The sequence below is a fragment of the Denticeps clupeoides genome, chromosome 14, assembly GCF_900700375.1.
Source record: "Denticeps clupeoides chromosome 14, fDenClu1.1, whole genome shotgun sequence".
In the NCBI taxonomy this organism is placed as follows: domain Eukaryota; kingdom Metazoa; phylum Chordata; class Actinopteri; order Clupeiformes; family Denticipitidae; genus Denticeps; species Denticeps clupeoides.
The window spans coordinates 1,703,263-1,720,200 of NC_041720.1; the positions used below are offsets into that span (position 1 = coordinate 1,703,263).

General features: G+C 44.4%; 1 protein-coding gene across 2 annotated transcripts; it reads right to left on the minus strand.

Annotated features, from left to right (window-relative positions):
- Positions 1-16,526, minus strand: LOC114763448 (endothelin-3-like). 2 transcript variants are annotated; one of them, XM_028953156.1, is made up of 5 exons: positions 16,450-16,526; positions 5,958-6,270; positions 3,107-3,275; positions 1,888-2,010; positions 1-1,812 (listed from the first exon to the last, which is right to left on the minus strand). In XM_028953156.1, the coding sequence occupies exons 2-5, from the start codon at positions 6,016-6,018 to the stop codon at positions 1,734-1,736; spliced, it is 432 nt and encodes a 143-aa protein (XP_028808989.1). In that variant the 5' UTR covers positions 6,019-6,270; positions 16,450-16,526; the 3' UTR covers positions 1-1,733. The 2 variants fall into 2 exon arrangements, with proteins under 2 accessions (XP_028808989.1, XP_028808988.1); XM_028953155.1 differs by having other exon boundaries at positions 5,958-6,488; positions 16,450-16,525.
- Positions 16,527-16,938: the final 412 nt, after the last annotated feature.

Consider the following 16,938-nt stretch of genomic DNA (forward strand, 5'->3'; position numbering starts at 1 on the left):
TTGTCCTGCTGAAAAATTAACACTCCGGAACAGGTTTTCATCCAGGATGTCTCTGTACATTGCAGCTGTCATCTTCCCCTCTATCCTGACTAGTGTCCCAGTTCCTGTAGCTGAAAAGCATCCCACAGCATGATGCTGCCACCACCATGCTTCACTGTAGGGAGGGTATTGACCTGGTGATGAGCGGCGCCTGGGTTCCTCCTGGCAGTTTTTTTCCACAAAAGGCCACCAATTAAGCTGCAGAAACATCGGGGGGAACAGGAGGCACCTCATGGCAAAGGATGTGAACACTTATGTACAAGGGATTTTTTTTTTTTTAATACAATTTCTAAAACCTCAATTTTCTAAAACCTTTTTCGTGTTGTCATTACGGGGTGTAGAGATTTAATCCATGTTGGAATTAGGCATCACATGTGGAAAAAGTGATACTTTCCAGATGTACTGTAAGACGACCCAAAAAGACAACACAAAATACTGTTACATAAAATTGGATAATATTGTTACAAAATATCATATTGGTTATCATACTGCACAGGTAAGATGACCCCACTTAAATAAAGTCTTACAATAGGGACGATATACTGATCCGTATTGAAAATGATGGGGAAGGATTACCTGATGATTACATCCCAAGATATAATCTGTTTCTCAGATATAAAGTTACTAGAAGAGATTTCATAACATGCATTACCAAGACAACAAGGCAAACCCTGTATAAACTTTATTTTAATGGTTAATAAAAAAAAACACTCAGTCAAAATAAATATATAAAAATGAAATAAAACGAATAAAATTTTCAGCTTCATTGCCTAACTCTATAAATCCCAGTGACAATGACAACGTTTGCGAGACTCCTTCAACATTTTTGAGAGTTAATACAGCTAAAAAATTCACACACAATTCTAACTGAGTATTCTATATTCATTTATACATTCATTTACAAGTTACCTGGGACAGGGACGGATTATGGGTCGTGTGGGCCCCTGGGCAAAACGTTCGTCCCCCTCAAAAAAAAAAAAAAAACGCCAGCATTGTCTGGATGGCTAGTTGCCACTTGTGGGTCCAAACTAGTGCGGTGTACCGTGTTGTAAAAGCAGAATGTTGCTGACAAAATCTTTTGCCGCTTTTTACCTCGGAAAAGGTGAAAAGAAGGTGACTTAAGTTGATACGGTAAATTGGATCTCAGATTATAATCAGTACAGCCTCACGTTAATGTTCCCCATCTCTGGTTATAGAGACAGGCAGCAACGTAGCACAACCAGATCGTACCGTAACAAACATTATTTAAATGTCATACAATTCATGCTCTAAATCAAAGCACTTTTGCTAATCATCCCATTGCAAGTTCTCCGATGTGAAAAAAACTTGTTTGCGCTGGCCCGGTCCGTAATCCGTCCCTGACCCGGGGTATAAAAGGAATATGCTGCAACTGAAACAATGTAGGAGAGGAAGTAGATAAAGTGCAGTTAAATCAACACACTGTCGTAAAATTGCATTTAAACTATATTATGTCATTCATAAATGTTTGAAAAGTAATAATAACCTTTAATAAACCTCGATTGCATTATCCGCTTTGCTAGTTATGTGGTAGGTTGCATGGGGTCAAGTGAAAACATTTGCAACCAAAACATTAAAGGCATTATTATGAATGTTTTTATGAACACTACGAACATCTGCCTTTTATCTGAACATTGTTTTCATCGTCGTGCGAGTTTCAGTTTATGGTGGTTGCATCATATCTGACTGGATTCCTCCTTGTATCGTTCTTTATGTCTTCTGGAAAGGTGCCTCTTCATGGACGCATCTTCTCCTCTGGGGAGGGAACAGATTAGATATGAAGCATCTGCGTGTTCGTCGAACGACAAGAAGGTCGAGGGCGGAACGCACTTTTGCTCGGGATTTCGCCGCGAGCAGAACCTCTGGCAGTCGGCGTCGTTCTCCTGCTCGCACAGACAGCGGGGCGCGCCTCGTTTCAGGCGGAGGGATCCCACGCCGTACGGGACCACCTGACTGAGAGGGAGCACATAACAGAAATATGCTGACATTTCACAAACGTTCCATCTTCTAGGTGCCCGTCCGGGGGGGGGTAGTAGCCTAGAGGCTCCGAAACTCAACTATGAAGAGCACAAAGTCCCAGGTTCAAACCCCACCTACTACCCTGTCCCTGTCCCTGTAACTACTGCCCTGGATGACTATAAACTCAGGCAGAACAGGCCTGTCCTCCGTTTGAGGTCCTCCGGCGTCTCTCATTCCTCGTTCTTCGTAAAAGGTGCCTTTTACGGACCAGAAAAGATGTCAAACGCGCCCCCCCCGTTCCTGCACCCCTCAGCCTGAGTTAATGAGACCGCAGGCTTTAAACGCTAGCAGACACCGACTGCCGCTCCACGTCTCCGCACACATCGGTGTGGCATCCGATGAAAAGCGAAGGTTGCCATTTTTTGGGGGTTCCCATCCTGTTTCTGTTATAAATTTTATGGTGCTTGGATGAAAAACATTTTTTTTTTTTATGTTGGTGACGCATAGCTGCTTGAGCCCCATCAAAGTGCTGCGGACCACGGCAATGCTGGCTTTATCAACCTCTAAAAGTCCTTTAGAGACTCAGCGAATCCCAGCAAGCAAAGCAAATATGGAAGAAGCCATTTCAAGTCACAGTTCAAAGTTCTGGCATAAGCCTGGATCATATTCATTTAATTTTATAATTCCACACCAATCAGGAGGCTCCAAAAAGGAAACTTGGACCTCATACAAGCATAAGTGAGTGAGGCGTTGTCCAAAAAAAACATTTAGAATTTCATTTAGACTAATGGAAATAAATTGGGATTCCTTTTCAATTTTAAGGAGCAGACCTGCTAAAGATCATGCAAAATGAGCAACCACAGCTGTAATTGAACTCCTCCATGCTGTAAAGGTCATCCATTGAAATCTGCGAGGAACGTTGTGGAACCCTGTATTTTCATTTTCCCTCTGCTGTGTAAATTCCAAATGACACCATTTCAATAAAAAGTGTAAAAATCCCACCACTTTCGTCTATTTGCAGCCTATGGAGGAGCCAAATCACCGGTGGGTAGGGTTCTACGCTGAGGGAGAAATTACAGCCTTGACTAACCTGGGTGTGTTGACCCACACGATCCCGATGTGGCAGTAGAACACGCACTCCTTGTCCTTGAGGTTCTCGCAGGAGCAGCGCTTGGCCCGCTGGTGGACCTGACTGCTGAAGGGACCGAGCGGCTGGTTCTGCAGCTGGGCGCCAGGGTCCGGGACTGATGCCGTATGAACTGAAAAAGAGGGTGAAGTGAGTCAGTGGTCTGGCAGCGTAGCACGATTTAGCCCTGAACTTTGTCCATGCCTTAAATCCACTTACGTTCCATTATCAGAAGATTTAAGTTCAACTTCAAGTTGAGCTTTATTGTCATTTCAGCTACATACGTGTTAGACAGAACATACACGTAACATTTAAACAACGTTACATACTGACATAAAGTGTACATGTCCAACAAAGACAATCCAGGACAATGTAACATATAATATTATAAGACAACCGACAAAGCTAAAAAATCAGTGAAAGGCACCATTTTGGATCCGGACAGGCCACTGCTAGCTAGTGCGTGCCGCCATCTTGGTTTTGGCGCTTTTTGATTTGATTGCGACAACTGATGCAAATTCCGAATCCGAATTCGACGTCATTCGACTTCCACAACCTTCCTGTATCGCTTGAGAGTTTGAAACGTCAGAGCTCACCGCGACTACTATTACTGCTGACATGCTGTTAAAAAATGTGATTCCCTACACGTGCACATACCCTGGAACACAGCACGTTCGCTGCAAAAAAATAACAACAACGTGGGTTATTTTGCAAAATTAAGCCTTTTAGGCCACAGCAGTCCCCTAAATAACCTGATTATACAACTTATACGACATTAAGAAACACCTTATTTGCAACACTGCTTATTACTTTTTCTAGTACATTTACTTGTATATATTAAGAAAAATACTCTGAAATAATGGAAATCACTTCTCCGCCAGGAATTCTCACCAAATTCATAATGCACACTTAAGTCTGTTTTGTATGGTGCAGAAAAACTTTTAAGAATAATCGTAATTCATTTTATTTAATTTCTTTTTGAAAGAAACTGAAGTCAACGTCAACGTTCTCAATTTAGCCAAAATTTTTCTTCTTTAGTTTCCTAATTTCCTTCTGAGGAGTTATTGCATCAGTTATTATATATAATTTGTATTTTTTTTTTTCACTAGCTTTACCATTTTCTTACAATTTTGCTTTTAGTAAAGCGATCCAGTTCTTTTTAAATCTCTGACATCTTATTCCAAAACAACTGAGTTTATTATGTCTCACACGACTCATATAAAGAGGCCAGAAAACCGCGAGGAGCGTGTTTAACGCCGGCAGTAAATACGAATTCAAGGCCGACCGCATTTTATTCTCCTCGGATTCCTCTAGACGTCTGCTACAAAGCAAACCGCGATGACAGCTTCCGATGGTTTGGGTTTTAGAACGTGGAACTTGGCTGAAAACAGAATTCCCACTTCCCCAGCACATTCCCATCTGGGCCGTTGTAGTCCCTGCACCCAAGTGAGGCGAGGAGAGGCTCCAGGTGTCACCCATTTGGTTGCTCCTCCTGGTTGTTGGAGCCAAGTCTTTTCAAAGAATAGTCAAACTATAACCTAGAACATGGATCTTCTGCTCCCCTTTGGAGTCAAAAGCCGTTCAAATCAGTTCGAATTCGGACAAACGGTACCAGGTGGAAAGTAGCCAACATTTTTTGGGCCGTGTCAAACAAAAGCACTGAGCTGCGGTTGTCTGCCAAGGAAAACTTGCTTGGGTCGGTGTAGCCGGGGTGACCCATCGTCGGACATTACGGGTTAATCTCCGGACTCTCTCTCCCCGTCCTCTCCTGCTCGGAGCTCCAGGCCTCAGGTTGTTTTCAGAAGATTTGGGTTTTGGTACGTGAGGATTCCGCGCCACTGATGCGCAGACGTCTGATTGTGCTTATTAAAATAAAGTCCGAAGCTTTCCCACCTGCCAAACGGGAACGAGGCTTTCCCTCCCAAGAATTCCAATCACTGCTGAACCAAAAAAAAAGCAATAATATTGTGTTGTTGCAGCATAGATACACATGAAGGGATGCTTTAAAGATGGTAATCTCGGTCAAATGATGTTTTGACTGCGATCGTGGAGCAATCCGGAGTAATCCTGCCTTTCCCGCGTGAACCCGACTCCCATATCCGCGGGTTTCCCTCCCCTTTCCTGCTTTTCCCGCGTGTGCTGTGTGGTCCCTGCGAGCTGTTCATGTTCTCCACATGCGGGGGCTGCACATGCATGCATATACAGGAACCCGGCTGCATTTAATAGCGCATTTAACTCTAATTCCAGAATTAGTGCCATGCATGACTAGAAACAAGCATGAAAACCAGGTCGAACGTAACGCATCAAAACCACAAGGTACAGACGTGTTGCACCTAATTTGTGTTCCCCAAGTAAAAAAAAAAAAAAACAGAGAAAATACTGTATCTGAAATACTTGAATAATATTTGAAATAAAATGTAGATTATTTACATATGGGTGGTAGTAGCCTAGTGTGTAACACACTCGCCTATGAACCAGAAGACCCGGGTTCGAATCCCACTTACTACCATCGTGTCCCTGAGCAAGACACTTAACCCTAAATTGCTCCAGGGAGACTGTCCCTGTAACTACTGATTGTAAGTCGCTCTGGATAAGGGCGTCTGATAAATGCTGTAAATGTAATGTAAATGTACATAACATTATCATTATAGAACGATGCTCTGCGCCATCATAAATTAAATATTTAGTCATCGGTGACTAAATTAGTCATTTTTAGAGAAAAAGTAATAACACACATGGTGTGTTGGTTATGGTGCAGGTGAATATTATTATATATGTTGTTATTATTATTATTATTAAGGCGAATTCTAGTTACCTCTGTGATCCAGCATAGCAGCCAGTCCACTCAGCAGGAGACAGAACGTGGCGAGCTCCATCGTTGCTCCGTCCCCCCAGGTTGGAGACTGAGGAGGCAGTGCTGTGGTCCTGCAGACAAACCGTGGGGGACTGGGGAGGTGCCGCCGGAGCCCTCCGGACTTCTCCTCCCGCACCGCCGGCACCTGGAGCCGCACCACACCCACCAGGGATCCCCTCACCGAGGCCCGCACGTGGAGCACAGGCCTGTGCGTAGGACGAGTCGTCGCTTTCCACACTGTCCCCAGGATCCGGTGAACCCACCAAAGTCTGACCTGCACGGTCGACGCCGCGATTGAAGTTCGGAGCCGAAAAAAATTGTCAGTGAGGAAATACCCAAGATGGGGAGCTGTCTAGCGCCGCGTCTTTTACCGCGACCACAGGAAAGCCGTTGCGGTGAACCTACGTCTTAATTAACACAATAAAGAGCCAATTGAACCATGGCAGTCCAGGCATGTGCACGCCAGGCCGTCTCGGCTGCTTCTTCGGGTTTCTAGAAGGAAAAACGGCTGGATGTGTCAGGAATTCCCGATTCCACTGCTGTCCCAGGACAGACCAGGGGCAGGATGTGCTGTGTAGCGGGAGGGACGTTACGGGGGGTGGGGAGCAGTCCTCAATGGGGCCTGTAATCTCTCCCCAGTAGGTGCAGGCCGGAATATTCCACGCCGCACCGCAGGGGCTATTTTCTCCCGTTTGGCCGGCGTTCTCGACTTCTCATTAGTCGAGATTAGGCTTCGCCTCGGCGCTCAGGAGTGATAATTAAAGAGCTGCAGGAACACAGAACAACATCCTCGCTCGCTGAGCCGCTGGCAACGCCAATTAGACCGTGGAGGTGAGGCAGGGGACTGGAGGAAGACGGGGGACTGTGGGCTGGACGTAATTAGCAGGTTTGTCGCTGGATGTCAGTAAATACGACCGCGTGTATAAATACGGTGACAGGAAGACATTCAGGGACCCTTTTAAAAGCAGAATTCTTCCTCTCTTTGGTAATACTTTTAGAAACAACGTGGAATAAAAATGCTTTTAAATGATTTCTCGTTCGTGGGTTATGCCGAGACTAAAAGCGGTTTTAAAATGGAGAACTTCTTCTGGGACCAGGAACGGGAAACTGGACCATGATGGGTGGTAGTGGCCTGGCCAGCAGCGGAGATACCGAGGTTCACTCCATTGCACTCTGGCTGTGCTGACCCCGGCGAGTTCCCCAAATGTGGGGAACTATTGGGGCAGTGGTGGCCTCGCGGTTAAGGAGGCGGCCCTGTTATCAGGTGCCGCTGAGCAAAGGTGACTGTCATGGCTGCCCACTGCTCACCAAGGGTGATGGTTAAATACAGAGGACACATTTCGTTGTGTGCACCATGTGCTGTGCCGTGTATCACAATCACTTCACTTTCAATTTAGTGGGTAAGACACTTATCTATGAACCTGAACGCCCAGGTTCAAACCCCACTTACCATAGTGTCCCTGAGCAAGACACTTTCACTAAGACACTAAGTGTCCCTGTAACTACCGATTGTAAATCGCTCTGGACAAGGTCGTCCGGTAAAGGCCGTAAATGTAAACGGTGTTTACTTTTCCTGACAAGTTCGGCCTTATCAGGGATCTTAGTTTTGTAACTCAAAATCTATAAAAACCGAATGAGAATTGCTGCCGCCGTCCTCTTGTAAGTCACTTTGGATAAAAGCATCTGCCAAGTAAAGTAAAGTAAAGTAAAGTAAAGTAAAGTAAAGTAAAGATGTACTCCACTCTAAGCAGGAAAACTGTAATACATCTTTTGGCCACTGGTGACAAGTTTGGCGCTTTTTGGTTTTTAAATGTTCACACCGCACAACAACATGTTAAAATAAGATGTTATGCTTGTTCTGTTATATTTTTTTTATATTTTAACAACTATTGATAATAATCTAAGTGTCCATGAAAAGAAAAGTTCATCTGTAAATGAGTGCTAAGTGTTTCAATAATCGTTATACTCATGACCTTATTAGTCAACAATTAACACTGGTTACATGATGGCAATATAAAAACACAAATAAAACAATCAAATCGCCTTTGCCTAAATCATTGATGGGTGGATCAACAATGACTAAATATTAATTAGCTTAAACAGCCACAGACTTTTTAAAGGTTTTTTTTTTCATTAAGCGACTTCAAACTGTTGATGAAGGATGAAAACCCTCTAAAACATACAATATGAAAGATTAAAAAAAGCAACATGATTCCCACCGTTTATTCATGTATGATGAATGTCGGTTGACACCTCTTTGTGGCTAATTCTGTTCCTGGTATTTCATCTGCTTTATTTGATCCTCCTTCCCTTCAGCAGGAAGATGTATATGTGATAATTAGAGGGCTCTGGTGAGGACGGGCTCGCGTTTCACACTCATTAATTACTCCATTGACCCGAGAGCACCGTTACCTGACCTCTGGACCTTCAGGCACTTTCCACTGTGCAAATGATAATTCCACCAAATCGGAAGCACCGATCTTTACTGTCGGCACCACAGCCGAAACAGTCGAAGGAGAAGCGTCTGGAGGCCGGAAAGAGGAACGTTCTCTGGACGTCTGGTCTGATAATGAAATTAAACAGAACAGGAGGAAGTTCTCAGTGGTCAGTTGATAAATAACGTCATCTTACGAAAGAGCTCCAGCAGTTGCTTGAAGAGACAGCGCGGGTCAGTCCTTCGGTCAGCGTATGGTGACATTTTCGAGCAGCATGAACTCTCCAGGTAAACATGCGATTATTCCATGAGGCATTAATTATGCGTCATTATGATGAAGACAAGCTGTTCCGCTGATTCCTGATGGAAGAGTGAATGAATTCGGTTCAGAATTCTGCCTTGTAAAAAATGTCACTTGGACTTTCATTTGATCAATGTTTTCAGCTTTAGTCACCTCGCAGTTAATGACCCGCACCCTGCAAACGAGTTAAAAATGTCACACATCAATTAAAAGGAGCTTTCAGCCTGTCAAATGCACACGATCTATCAGGCGTGTCTTTCTGTTGGGATCCCGGACGTGTCCCGGTCCTCCATGTTTGCTGTGTCTTGTCCTCCCCCCATTGCCAGAATAAATGCCGTATCCAGTCCTCGCTCCGTTCTGCCTCCTTTTTTACTCTTCTGTGCCCCGTTATGATTTATTACATCCCCGTGGTTGTGATCTATGTGCGCCATGCATTCCTGACATCCTGGCATGTTCAAGCACAATCGATTGTTCAAACTGTTTTTTCTTTATTCATGTTTCGGGGAAAATATGCCCATTTCATTTCATTTGTCACGGTAACAGACTTTTATGACGCCACAGAAGGCTAAAAGGGACGTGATGGGAAACTTCCATAGCATTTCATTTGATTCTAGGTGCAGATCATTTGGCGTCAGCGTGGCCTTTATCATGCAGAAGTTTGTCAAAGGTCAAATGCACTGACGTCTCAAGACAGGTCTTGCAAACAGTTATGTTTGTAGAAAGGAGACATTTTGTGGCGAATGTCACAGTTTCACCATCGCTTCAGATGTTCTTTCCAGTCTCCCCCTAGTGGGAGCGTTTTCAACGTGCAGTTTTACCAAAACAAAAAATGGTTTAAACCTTTCCTGCACAAATGAGGCGTATAATATAATAAAAATATCACCTATAACATAATAAAATATGTGTCTGTACTTTCATTAGTTTATTTTAATAAAGAAGACATAATGGATGACGGAGAGGTTATTTTAATGGTCCTGGTCGGGCTTCCAGGACTGGTGAAGACCGCTGGAGCTGTGCGGCCGGGCTTCCTTGCCGCAATTAAACACAACATCTCGAGCCCACATGATAACCCCCTCGCGAAGAAACAGGGCCCACCACATCCTGCAGGTGATTATTCTGCCGCGAGGAGAGGTCCTTCCAGCTCTTTGTTGGTGGCTCTTGTGTGAAGCACGAGGCACTTAGTCTGAGCAAAAGAGCACGTAATTTGGACGCGTGTAAATCCCGGGCCGGCTCAGGCTTTATAAAAAGCCGCACATCTGGGAGCGCGCCGAGAGCCATTTTGATGTCAGGTGAGTGTGTATCACATAATCACATGCTCCACTTTTAGCCTCCCTGTAAATGCTTATTCTCGGCCTCGGAAATTACAGCGTTAAAAGTGGAAGGGGGGTGAGAAATTTGAAAAAGACAAAAAAAAAAAAACGTGTTTCGCCCTTCATTTGCTGTCCAAACTCCTTAGCAGACCCACCGCTTGGTGCATTTACGGCGAAACGACCTCGGGGTCACCGGAGACCGCTGCGCTTATTTCCGTGCCCGATCTTGTAATTACAGGGAAAACACACCTTCGGGAATTACGACTTTTTAACGTTTTTTTACAGTTTTTGAGGCTAAATTTAGGGGTTGCTTGTCTGGATGCTACTTGGGGGGCTATTTTTGGACCAATTTTAAGGCTGTCTGGGAATTTTCGTCACAGTCTGTTCACAACACAAATTAGAATTGCACAAGGTTGGGAGATGCTTCCTTCCTTGTAATAATTTGTTAACGTGTCAAAATACATATTTGCCGTTATTTCCACACATTTAAAATGATGGTAATTTTCCCTGGAAATTTACCATCAAACAACCATCAGGTCGTTGGCCTAGCGGTCTTGCCAGATTGGACGGTTTTGAGCAAGGAATTTTGGGTAATGTTGCCTGTCATGAGACGATATTGCATAAGCCATTTTTCAAGTGGTTAAGTCAGTTAAAACCTTTTGTCGGGTATTTTGGTCAGTTTTGTGTGTTCTGGCACACAAAACTTGTTTAACATCTATGATACGAAACTGAAGAAAATAAATTGTACAAAACAATTATTTTCAGTGCAAATCTCCACAAGCCATGTATGAGAAACACGTATTAAGGGACGACCCATTCCACTGGCTGGAAGAGAGACCAGATTGTTGACCTAAATATTTTATATCGCCCCCTTGTGGTCTCCAAACTGAAAGCAGTTTAGGGCACATTTTAGGACTGCCGATTAATTTAAATACTGGCTATTTTTGGACCAATTTTAAGGCTGTCTGGGAATTTTCATCACAGTCTTTTCACAACACAAATTAGAATTGCACAAGGTTGGGAGATGGCAAAATGCAAAAACAACACACACCACTCTGAAGTGCTGTTGGAAACGGCCCATTGGCTTACATGTGAGGATGAACATGTAAATGTAATTCGTGTGACATTTGGGCCTAATGATGGCAATCAGCGGGGCCTGCCCCGGCGCAGCGCCCCCTCCCTGCCGAGCCTGCGTCAGCGCGGCCCGCTCACCGCGCGGGGCCTTCCGATGTAACGGCGAGCAGGTCCACGCCATATGTCCGCCAGGCCTCGTCCTCCCCGCTGTTCTGTCCTCTGGCCCCCGCTGCCTTCCCTTGCACGTGCATCTTGTTTTGTTAAGCTCGGTTGCTGCCTGCATGCCCGTCCACCTCCCCGAGGCTCCTGACCGCCATCCTTCCTCCTGAACCACAGGAATGAATTTGTATGCTGCATGAATATGAATTATTTTGTGAGAAAATGCTGATCCAGATGCTAGAGGGGTGCAAGAGGACATTGTTTTTCTCACAGTCTTATTGGCTCGGAGCGAGGGCCTGATGGACGAGGTATTAGCTTCTGAGACCCCGGGGGGTCCTATTTTAATCCTTGTCATAGGCGCAACACTGGGCGCAATGATCATTCAGGAAGCACAGAGCATGTCAGCGCACAAAAAGGTGGGAGGTTCATGCAAATGAGAAAGTGAACGAACTCACTGCATGGCCAGCTTTGGTATTTTGTGTCTGTTGTCACCACAACACGGTCAGTATTCAAGCAGACTTAAATAAATGAAACATCTTTAGGGGAAAAAAGAGCAAATTTTAGTGTGTTTTGGCGTGCCTTGTGGTTTTGCCAGATTGGACAATTTTGAGCATGGAATTTTGGGTAATGTTGCCTGTCACGAGACAGACATTTTTCAAGTGGTTAAGTCAGTTAAATCCTTTTGTCGGGGAATTTTGGACAGTTTTGTGTGTTCTGGCACACTAAAATTGTTTAACATTTATGATATGAAACTGAAGAAAAGAAATTGTACAAAACAATTATTTTCAGTGCAAATCTCAACAAGCCATTTATGAGAAATCGTGAGAACATTGTACAAAGAATAACACGTATTAAGGGACAACCCATTCCACTGGCTGGAAGAGAAACAAGATTGCTGGCCAAAAGATTTCGTATCGCCCCCTTGTGGTCTCCAAACAGAAAGCAGTTTAGGGCACATTTTAGGACAGGCGATTAATTTAAATTCTGGCTAATTTTAACACACTGATTTATCATCTTTATTGTGCAATCAACTCTTCCAAACTCCAGGGCTGTTTTTTTCCCCAGTACACCCGGTACTGTCATTATTATGACTTCTTAACAGGGCCGAGCTGATATTGCGCCCTCTGGAGGAGCAAGCCGGCAATATTTGAACCATGATGAGTGTTTCAGTACTAGTTTTGATGCCGTTGAGAGCGCAAAATGCGATTTGTGTTTCTCATTCAGGCTGTTGCCTGGGTGTAGACCGTAGAAGGTATCTCACAAAACCAGTGCAGTTTGATAAACTATCATCTAGTGACCCGTGAACTCCTCAGTGATGCTCACTATCTTTAGCCTGGTCTAGATCGCTGGCGGTGATAACACGTGCCACACATATTCAGATACCACAGGACCTCGGCCCGTGGACCACACAAACGGCGAATTGTAAGACTCATATTTTAGTCTGGTACGTAACAGGATGAGCTCGGCGGTTTTGCAGGCCCTGGAATGCGAAGGATTACAACAAACATGAACATCTCCACTATCTCCACTGCATCTGCTTCTGGTTCTGACTCACAGTTCCCATGACAGGATGCATGTGGTGGCAGTTCCCTCTGTGCGTTTGGGGCCTGGCCTTATAAAAAGTGAACATTACATCACAATCACACGAAACAGCATTTTATTTGATGCTCTTATCCAGAGCCACTGATGGGGCCGGATGATTTTGGGCCTTGCCCAGGGACACAATGGTTGCAAGTGAGCCTCAAACTATTGTTTAAATAATTTCATTTGCGCAATATTACAATTATATAATATAATATGGATAGTATTCATCTCATTGAGAAGTAAATCATTCTTCGGAAGGTCCACCAAAATGAGCCTTAAAAATAAACCAAAATGTTTTGTGCCGATGGATTGTTAAAGAACAATATTCTTAATTCAGTAATAATTAAAACAATAATAATAATTATAACTACAACAATTCTAATGTATGTGTAGTTATTTGAATAATAATAATAATAATTATTATTATTATTACTAGGAATCATAAAAATAACGATCTGTGCAGTGCTCCGAGGAAAACAGTGAAAATGCCACCAACAGATGGCAGCATGTCTCCATCACCAGGCCCCTCTCTGGTCACCGGCGGCAGAATTAACAAGCTCTACATGGAATGAGGGTGAGAACATACAGAGGAAGGCCCTCCTTCATACTTCCAGCTGGTGGGCATTGGTGCTGTTTCCAATGCGAGATTGCATTACTCATTTTCATTTTATTTTTTACATATTTTCCTAAATGTGCTTTTTGACGTCAGTATGAAAGATGTATGAAGAAAACAAGTTCAAATTCTTAGACGGTTTCTCACCAGGTCACATTGGTTGGTGTCAGGTGATTCATTGCAGGGTTTTGGGTCGCCCACAGAACATCAGAGTGTGTGTGTGTGTGTGTGTGTGTGTGTGCATGTGTCGATTAGGATGGAAAAAAATCCTGGCACAAATCTGGTCCAGGCATGGAAAACACAGGTCTGCACTTTCATTTTTGTTTCTTGGCAAGAGTTCACTTGCAAAAAACAGATATAAAAAACTGAGATTTTTTTTTACAAACCGATGCAGAACAATGAACCACAAGTCAACAAAACGTGGTGCATAGGGCGTGTTCACTAAACATTCACGGCATTTATCATCAGACGGCCTTATCCAGAGCGACTCACAACCAGTAGTTACAGGGACAGTCCCCCCTGGAGACACTCATGGTCAGGTGTCCCGCTCAGTCTTGCTCAGGGACACGATGGTATTAAGTGGGGTTTGTTAGCCACTAGGCTTCGCCCAGCCAATCAGAACACTTAATGTTGGTGTTGGTGGTGGGCGTGGTCACGTTGGTGTACTAGGGGGAATAGGAGTGTAGAGAGCAGAGAAAGGGGGGAGGCCATGTCACGTATTGACAGGATGAGCTAAAATCATCTAGAATAAGGAACCAGGGTGTGTGAGAGCTGTCAATCATGCCAACAGGCTCCTCCCCTTTGAAACTTTGTTCATTAAAACATCATTAATGTTCATCTTCTGCGTGTCAGAAGTAATGACACACCAACAGAAACCACAGTTTAATTCTGTCAACCCCGAAGACAAACTTGATGCCACTGATGAATCCGGCCTGGAAGGAGTCCTGAAAAAGCCGGAATCGCCGCTTTTTCCACACCAGAGCTCCCGGACGGTCCTCTCTAGATGGGACTTGACACGGAAAGACGGCACAAGGGCGAAGTGGTGGCAGGTGTCCGTGTGACGGGGGCCCTGTTGCCCGCCGGCCGTGAACCGACTGCCACTCAGCAGGAGGTGTGAAGACGCTGCCAGGGAAAAGAGCAGAGCGAACATCTGCACGCCCGCCGCCGGACCACGCCGATAATGACCCGCGTGGCGCCAATCAAGATGGCTCAGTACCGTACCAGAGAAATTTAACACAGCAACGCAGCCGACCACAGTTCTGTACATTCAAATAAAAATACGTTCAATTACCAGGAACGGGACAGACAGGGACAAGAAGTCCATTAAAAATTAAGAAAGCAGAATAAAATAAAATGAGAGAAACATGCAGCAATTTGAATTAAACACGGGCTTGAATAAAACAGAGAATATTAAAAGGAACCACATAAATCACCGCATAAGAACATCGTACGAGAACCCCGTCACACTGGGTTCGAAGCCAGGGTGTAAAAATGACTTTTTAAACGCGGTGATTGACGGCCCGTCTAAACCCGATTGGCAGGTCGTCCCATAGACGTGGTCCTGAAGGACAATAGCTTCTGGCCTGAGAGAAGCTCAATAAGCTCCTCCCACTTCCTGCATAGCCAAATTACCAGAAAGTGCTCCATTGAGACGTGACCTTTCGACACGCGAACGCCAACGCAGGTGAACGATGAGCATACGGACGGCCTTTTTCGCCGATCAGAGAGCCAATCAACCTACTTGTGTCACAGTTGGGGTGTGGACGGCACCCACTCCGCACGGCGTAGATGAAACGAGCGACGCGGCTAAAATTATCCCGGCGACGTCTCCGCCGCGTCTTCGGCGAGGCGTGCGTGTCAGCTTGTCGTTTCGGGGACGTTGATTAGACTGCTTCATGAGAGGGGTGGGCCAGTGGTGTCAGGATTAAAGCCGAGTGCTTAAAATAGTGTGTGAGAAACTCTGTATTTATATTCGAAAAAAACTCATACGGCCGTAATTATGAAGCGCCTCTACGTTGTTTCAAAGGGTCCTGTTTGATTTTATTGTATCAGATTCGGATTTTTAAAAGTTGTACTTTGAGTGAAACTATAAAGATAATGACATTGCGACTGAGCCTCTTCTTAGTACATATTATTTACATTTACAGCATTTATCAGACGCCCTTATCCAGAGCGACTTACAACCAGTAGTTACAGGGACAGTCTCCCCCTGGAGACACTCAGGGTTAAGTGTCTTGCTCAGGGACACGATGGTAGTAAGTGGGGTTTGAACCTGGGTCTCCTGGTTCATAGGCGAGTGTGTTACCCACTAGTTTACTACCAACCTATATTGACGTGTCAGAGCAAGTGGCTCTGTTCTACACCATTATACCAACAATTAGGATGACAATAGACTCATTCTATAATGGACTAATTCTTTTTTAAAGATTGTCATTGTGATCCACTGCAGCACAGCACACAATGACACAGTGAAACGTGTCCTCTGTATTTAACCATCACCATGACAGGTGCCCGGGGAGCAGTGTGTGGGGACGGTGCTTTGCTCGGTGGCACCACAGTGGCACCTTGGCAGATAAGGACTCCAACCGGCAACCTTCTGATTACGGGGCCGCTTCCTTAACTGCTAAGCCACCGCTGCACCAATTTGTGTTCATTTTTAACTTTGATTGGTTAATTACTACAATGATGAATATGTTTCCAATGCTAAGATGATATTTAACCTTAAGTGAAGACCTTCTTTTTTTATTAAATTCAGGAATCGGAAGATCCCAAGATCCCATGGTGGTGAAAAAACATCACTCTAATTAATCAAATATTTAGGAGTCCCCTAAAAAGGAATAAAACTGAATTTTATTCCGGGTCTAACGCTGTATATAATGGAGAACTAGCATCTCAGTGGAAAAAAAAAGCCTGGTTGAAGAACGGACATTCGAGCTCACAGCTCTGTTTAAATGAGAAAGTGAAAGTAATTCACTTACTTTCGAGGATTGGGACGAAGCAGCAGAGGCAAATTGTCAAGAAAGGCTTCGGCTGTCCATGAAGCGCAAAGACTGGATCGATGGAGGAAGGTCATGTGGTCAGATGAGCCCAGATTGACCCTGTTCCCGCGTGATGGACACCTCGCGTAAGACGGGAGGAGGATGACGTGATGAAGGCAGCACCATGCACCAGTAAAATGAAGCCACCGGACGACATGACAAATGTCACCCATGGATTTTTTTGGCCCTCCCAGGCGCGATGGTCACCATTTAAATCAGTCTTATCGGCAAGATAAATACTGTGCTTCATTGTGTTTGTTCCTTCTTATCGAATAAGTACACAACAAAAACGTATTGTATTTAGATTTTATTTGAAAACAACAATCCGTTTTTTTTTTTTTTATCATCTGTACTGTGATTTGTTATCTAAACCAGGGCTCGACATGATATTTTCCACTGAACATCACAAACTTACCCTTTTTATACGTT

Bases quoted from the DNA above. Each gene is read 5' to 3' on its own strand.
- LOC114763448 (XM_028953156.1), bottom strand. From the start codon at position 6,018: ATGGAGCTCGCCACGTTCTGTCTCCTGCTGAGTGGACTGGCTGCTATG. The intron at 3,276-5,957 runs GTAACTAGAATT...CCTCTTTTTCAG, and splicing joins TGCTATGCTGGATCACAGAG to TTCATACGGCATCAGTCCCG. The intron at 1,813-1,887 runs GTGCGTTCCGCC...TTCCCTCCCCAG, and splicing joins CGGCGAAATCCCGAGCAAAA to AGGAGAAGATGCGTCCATGA.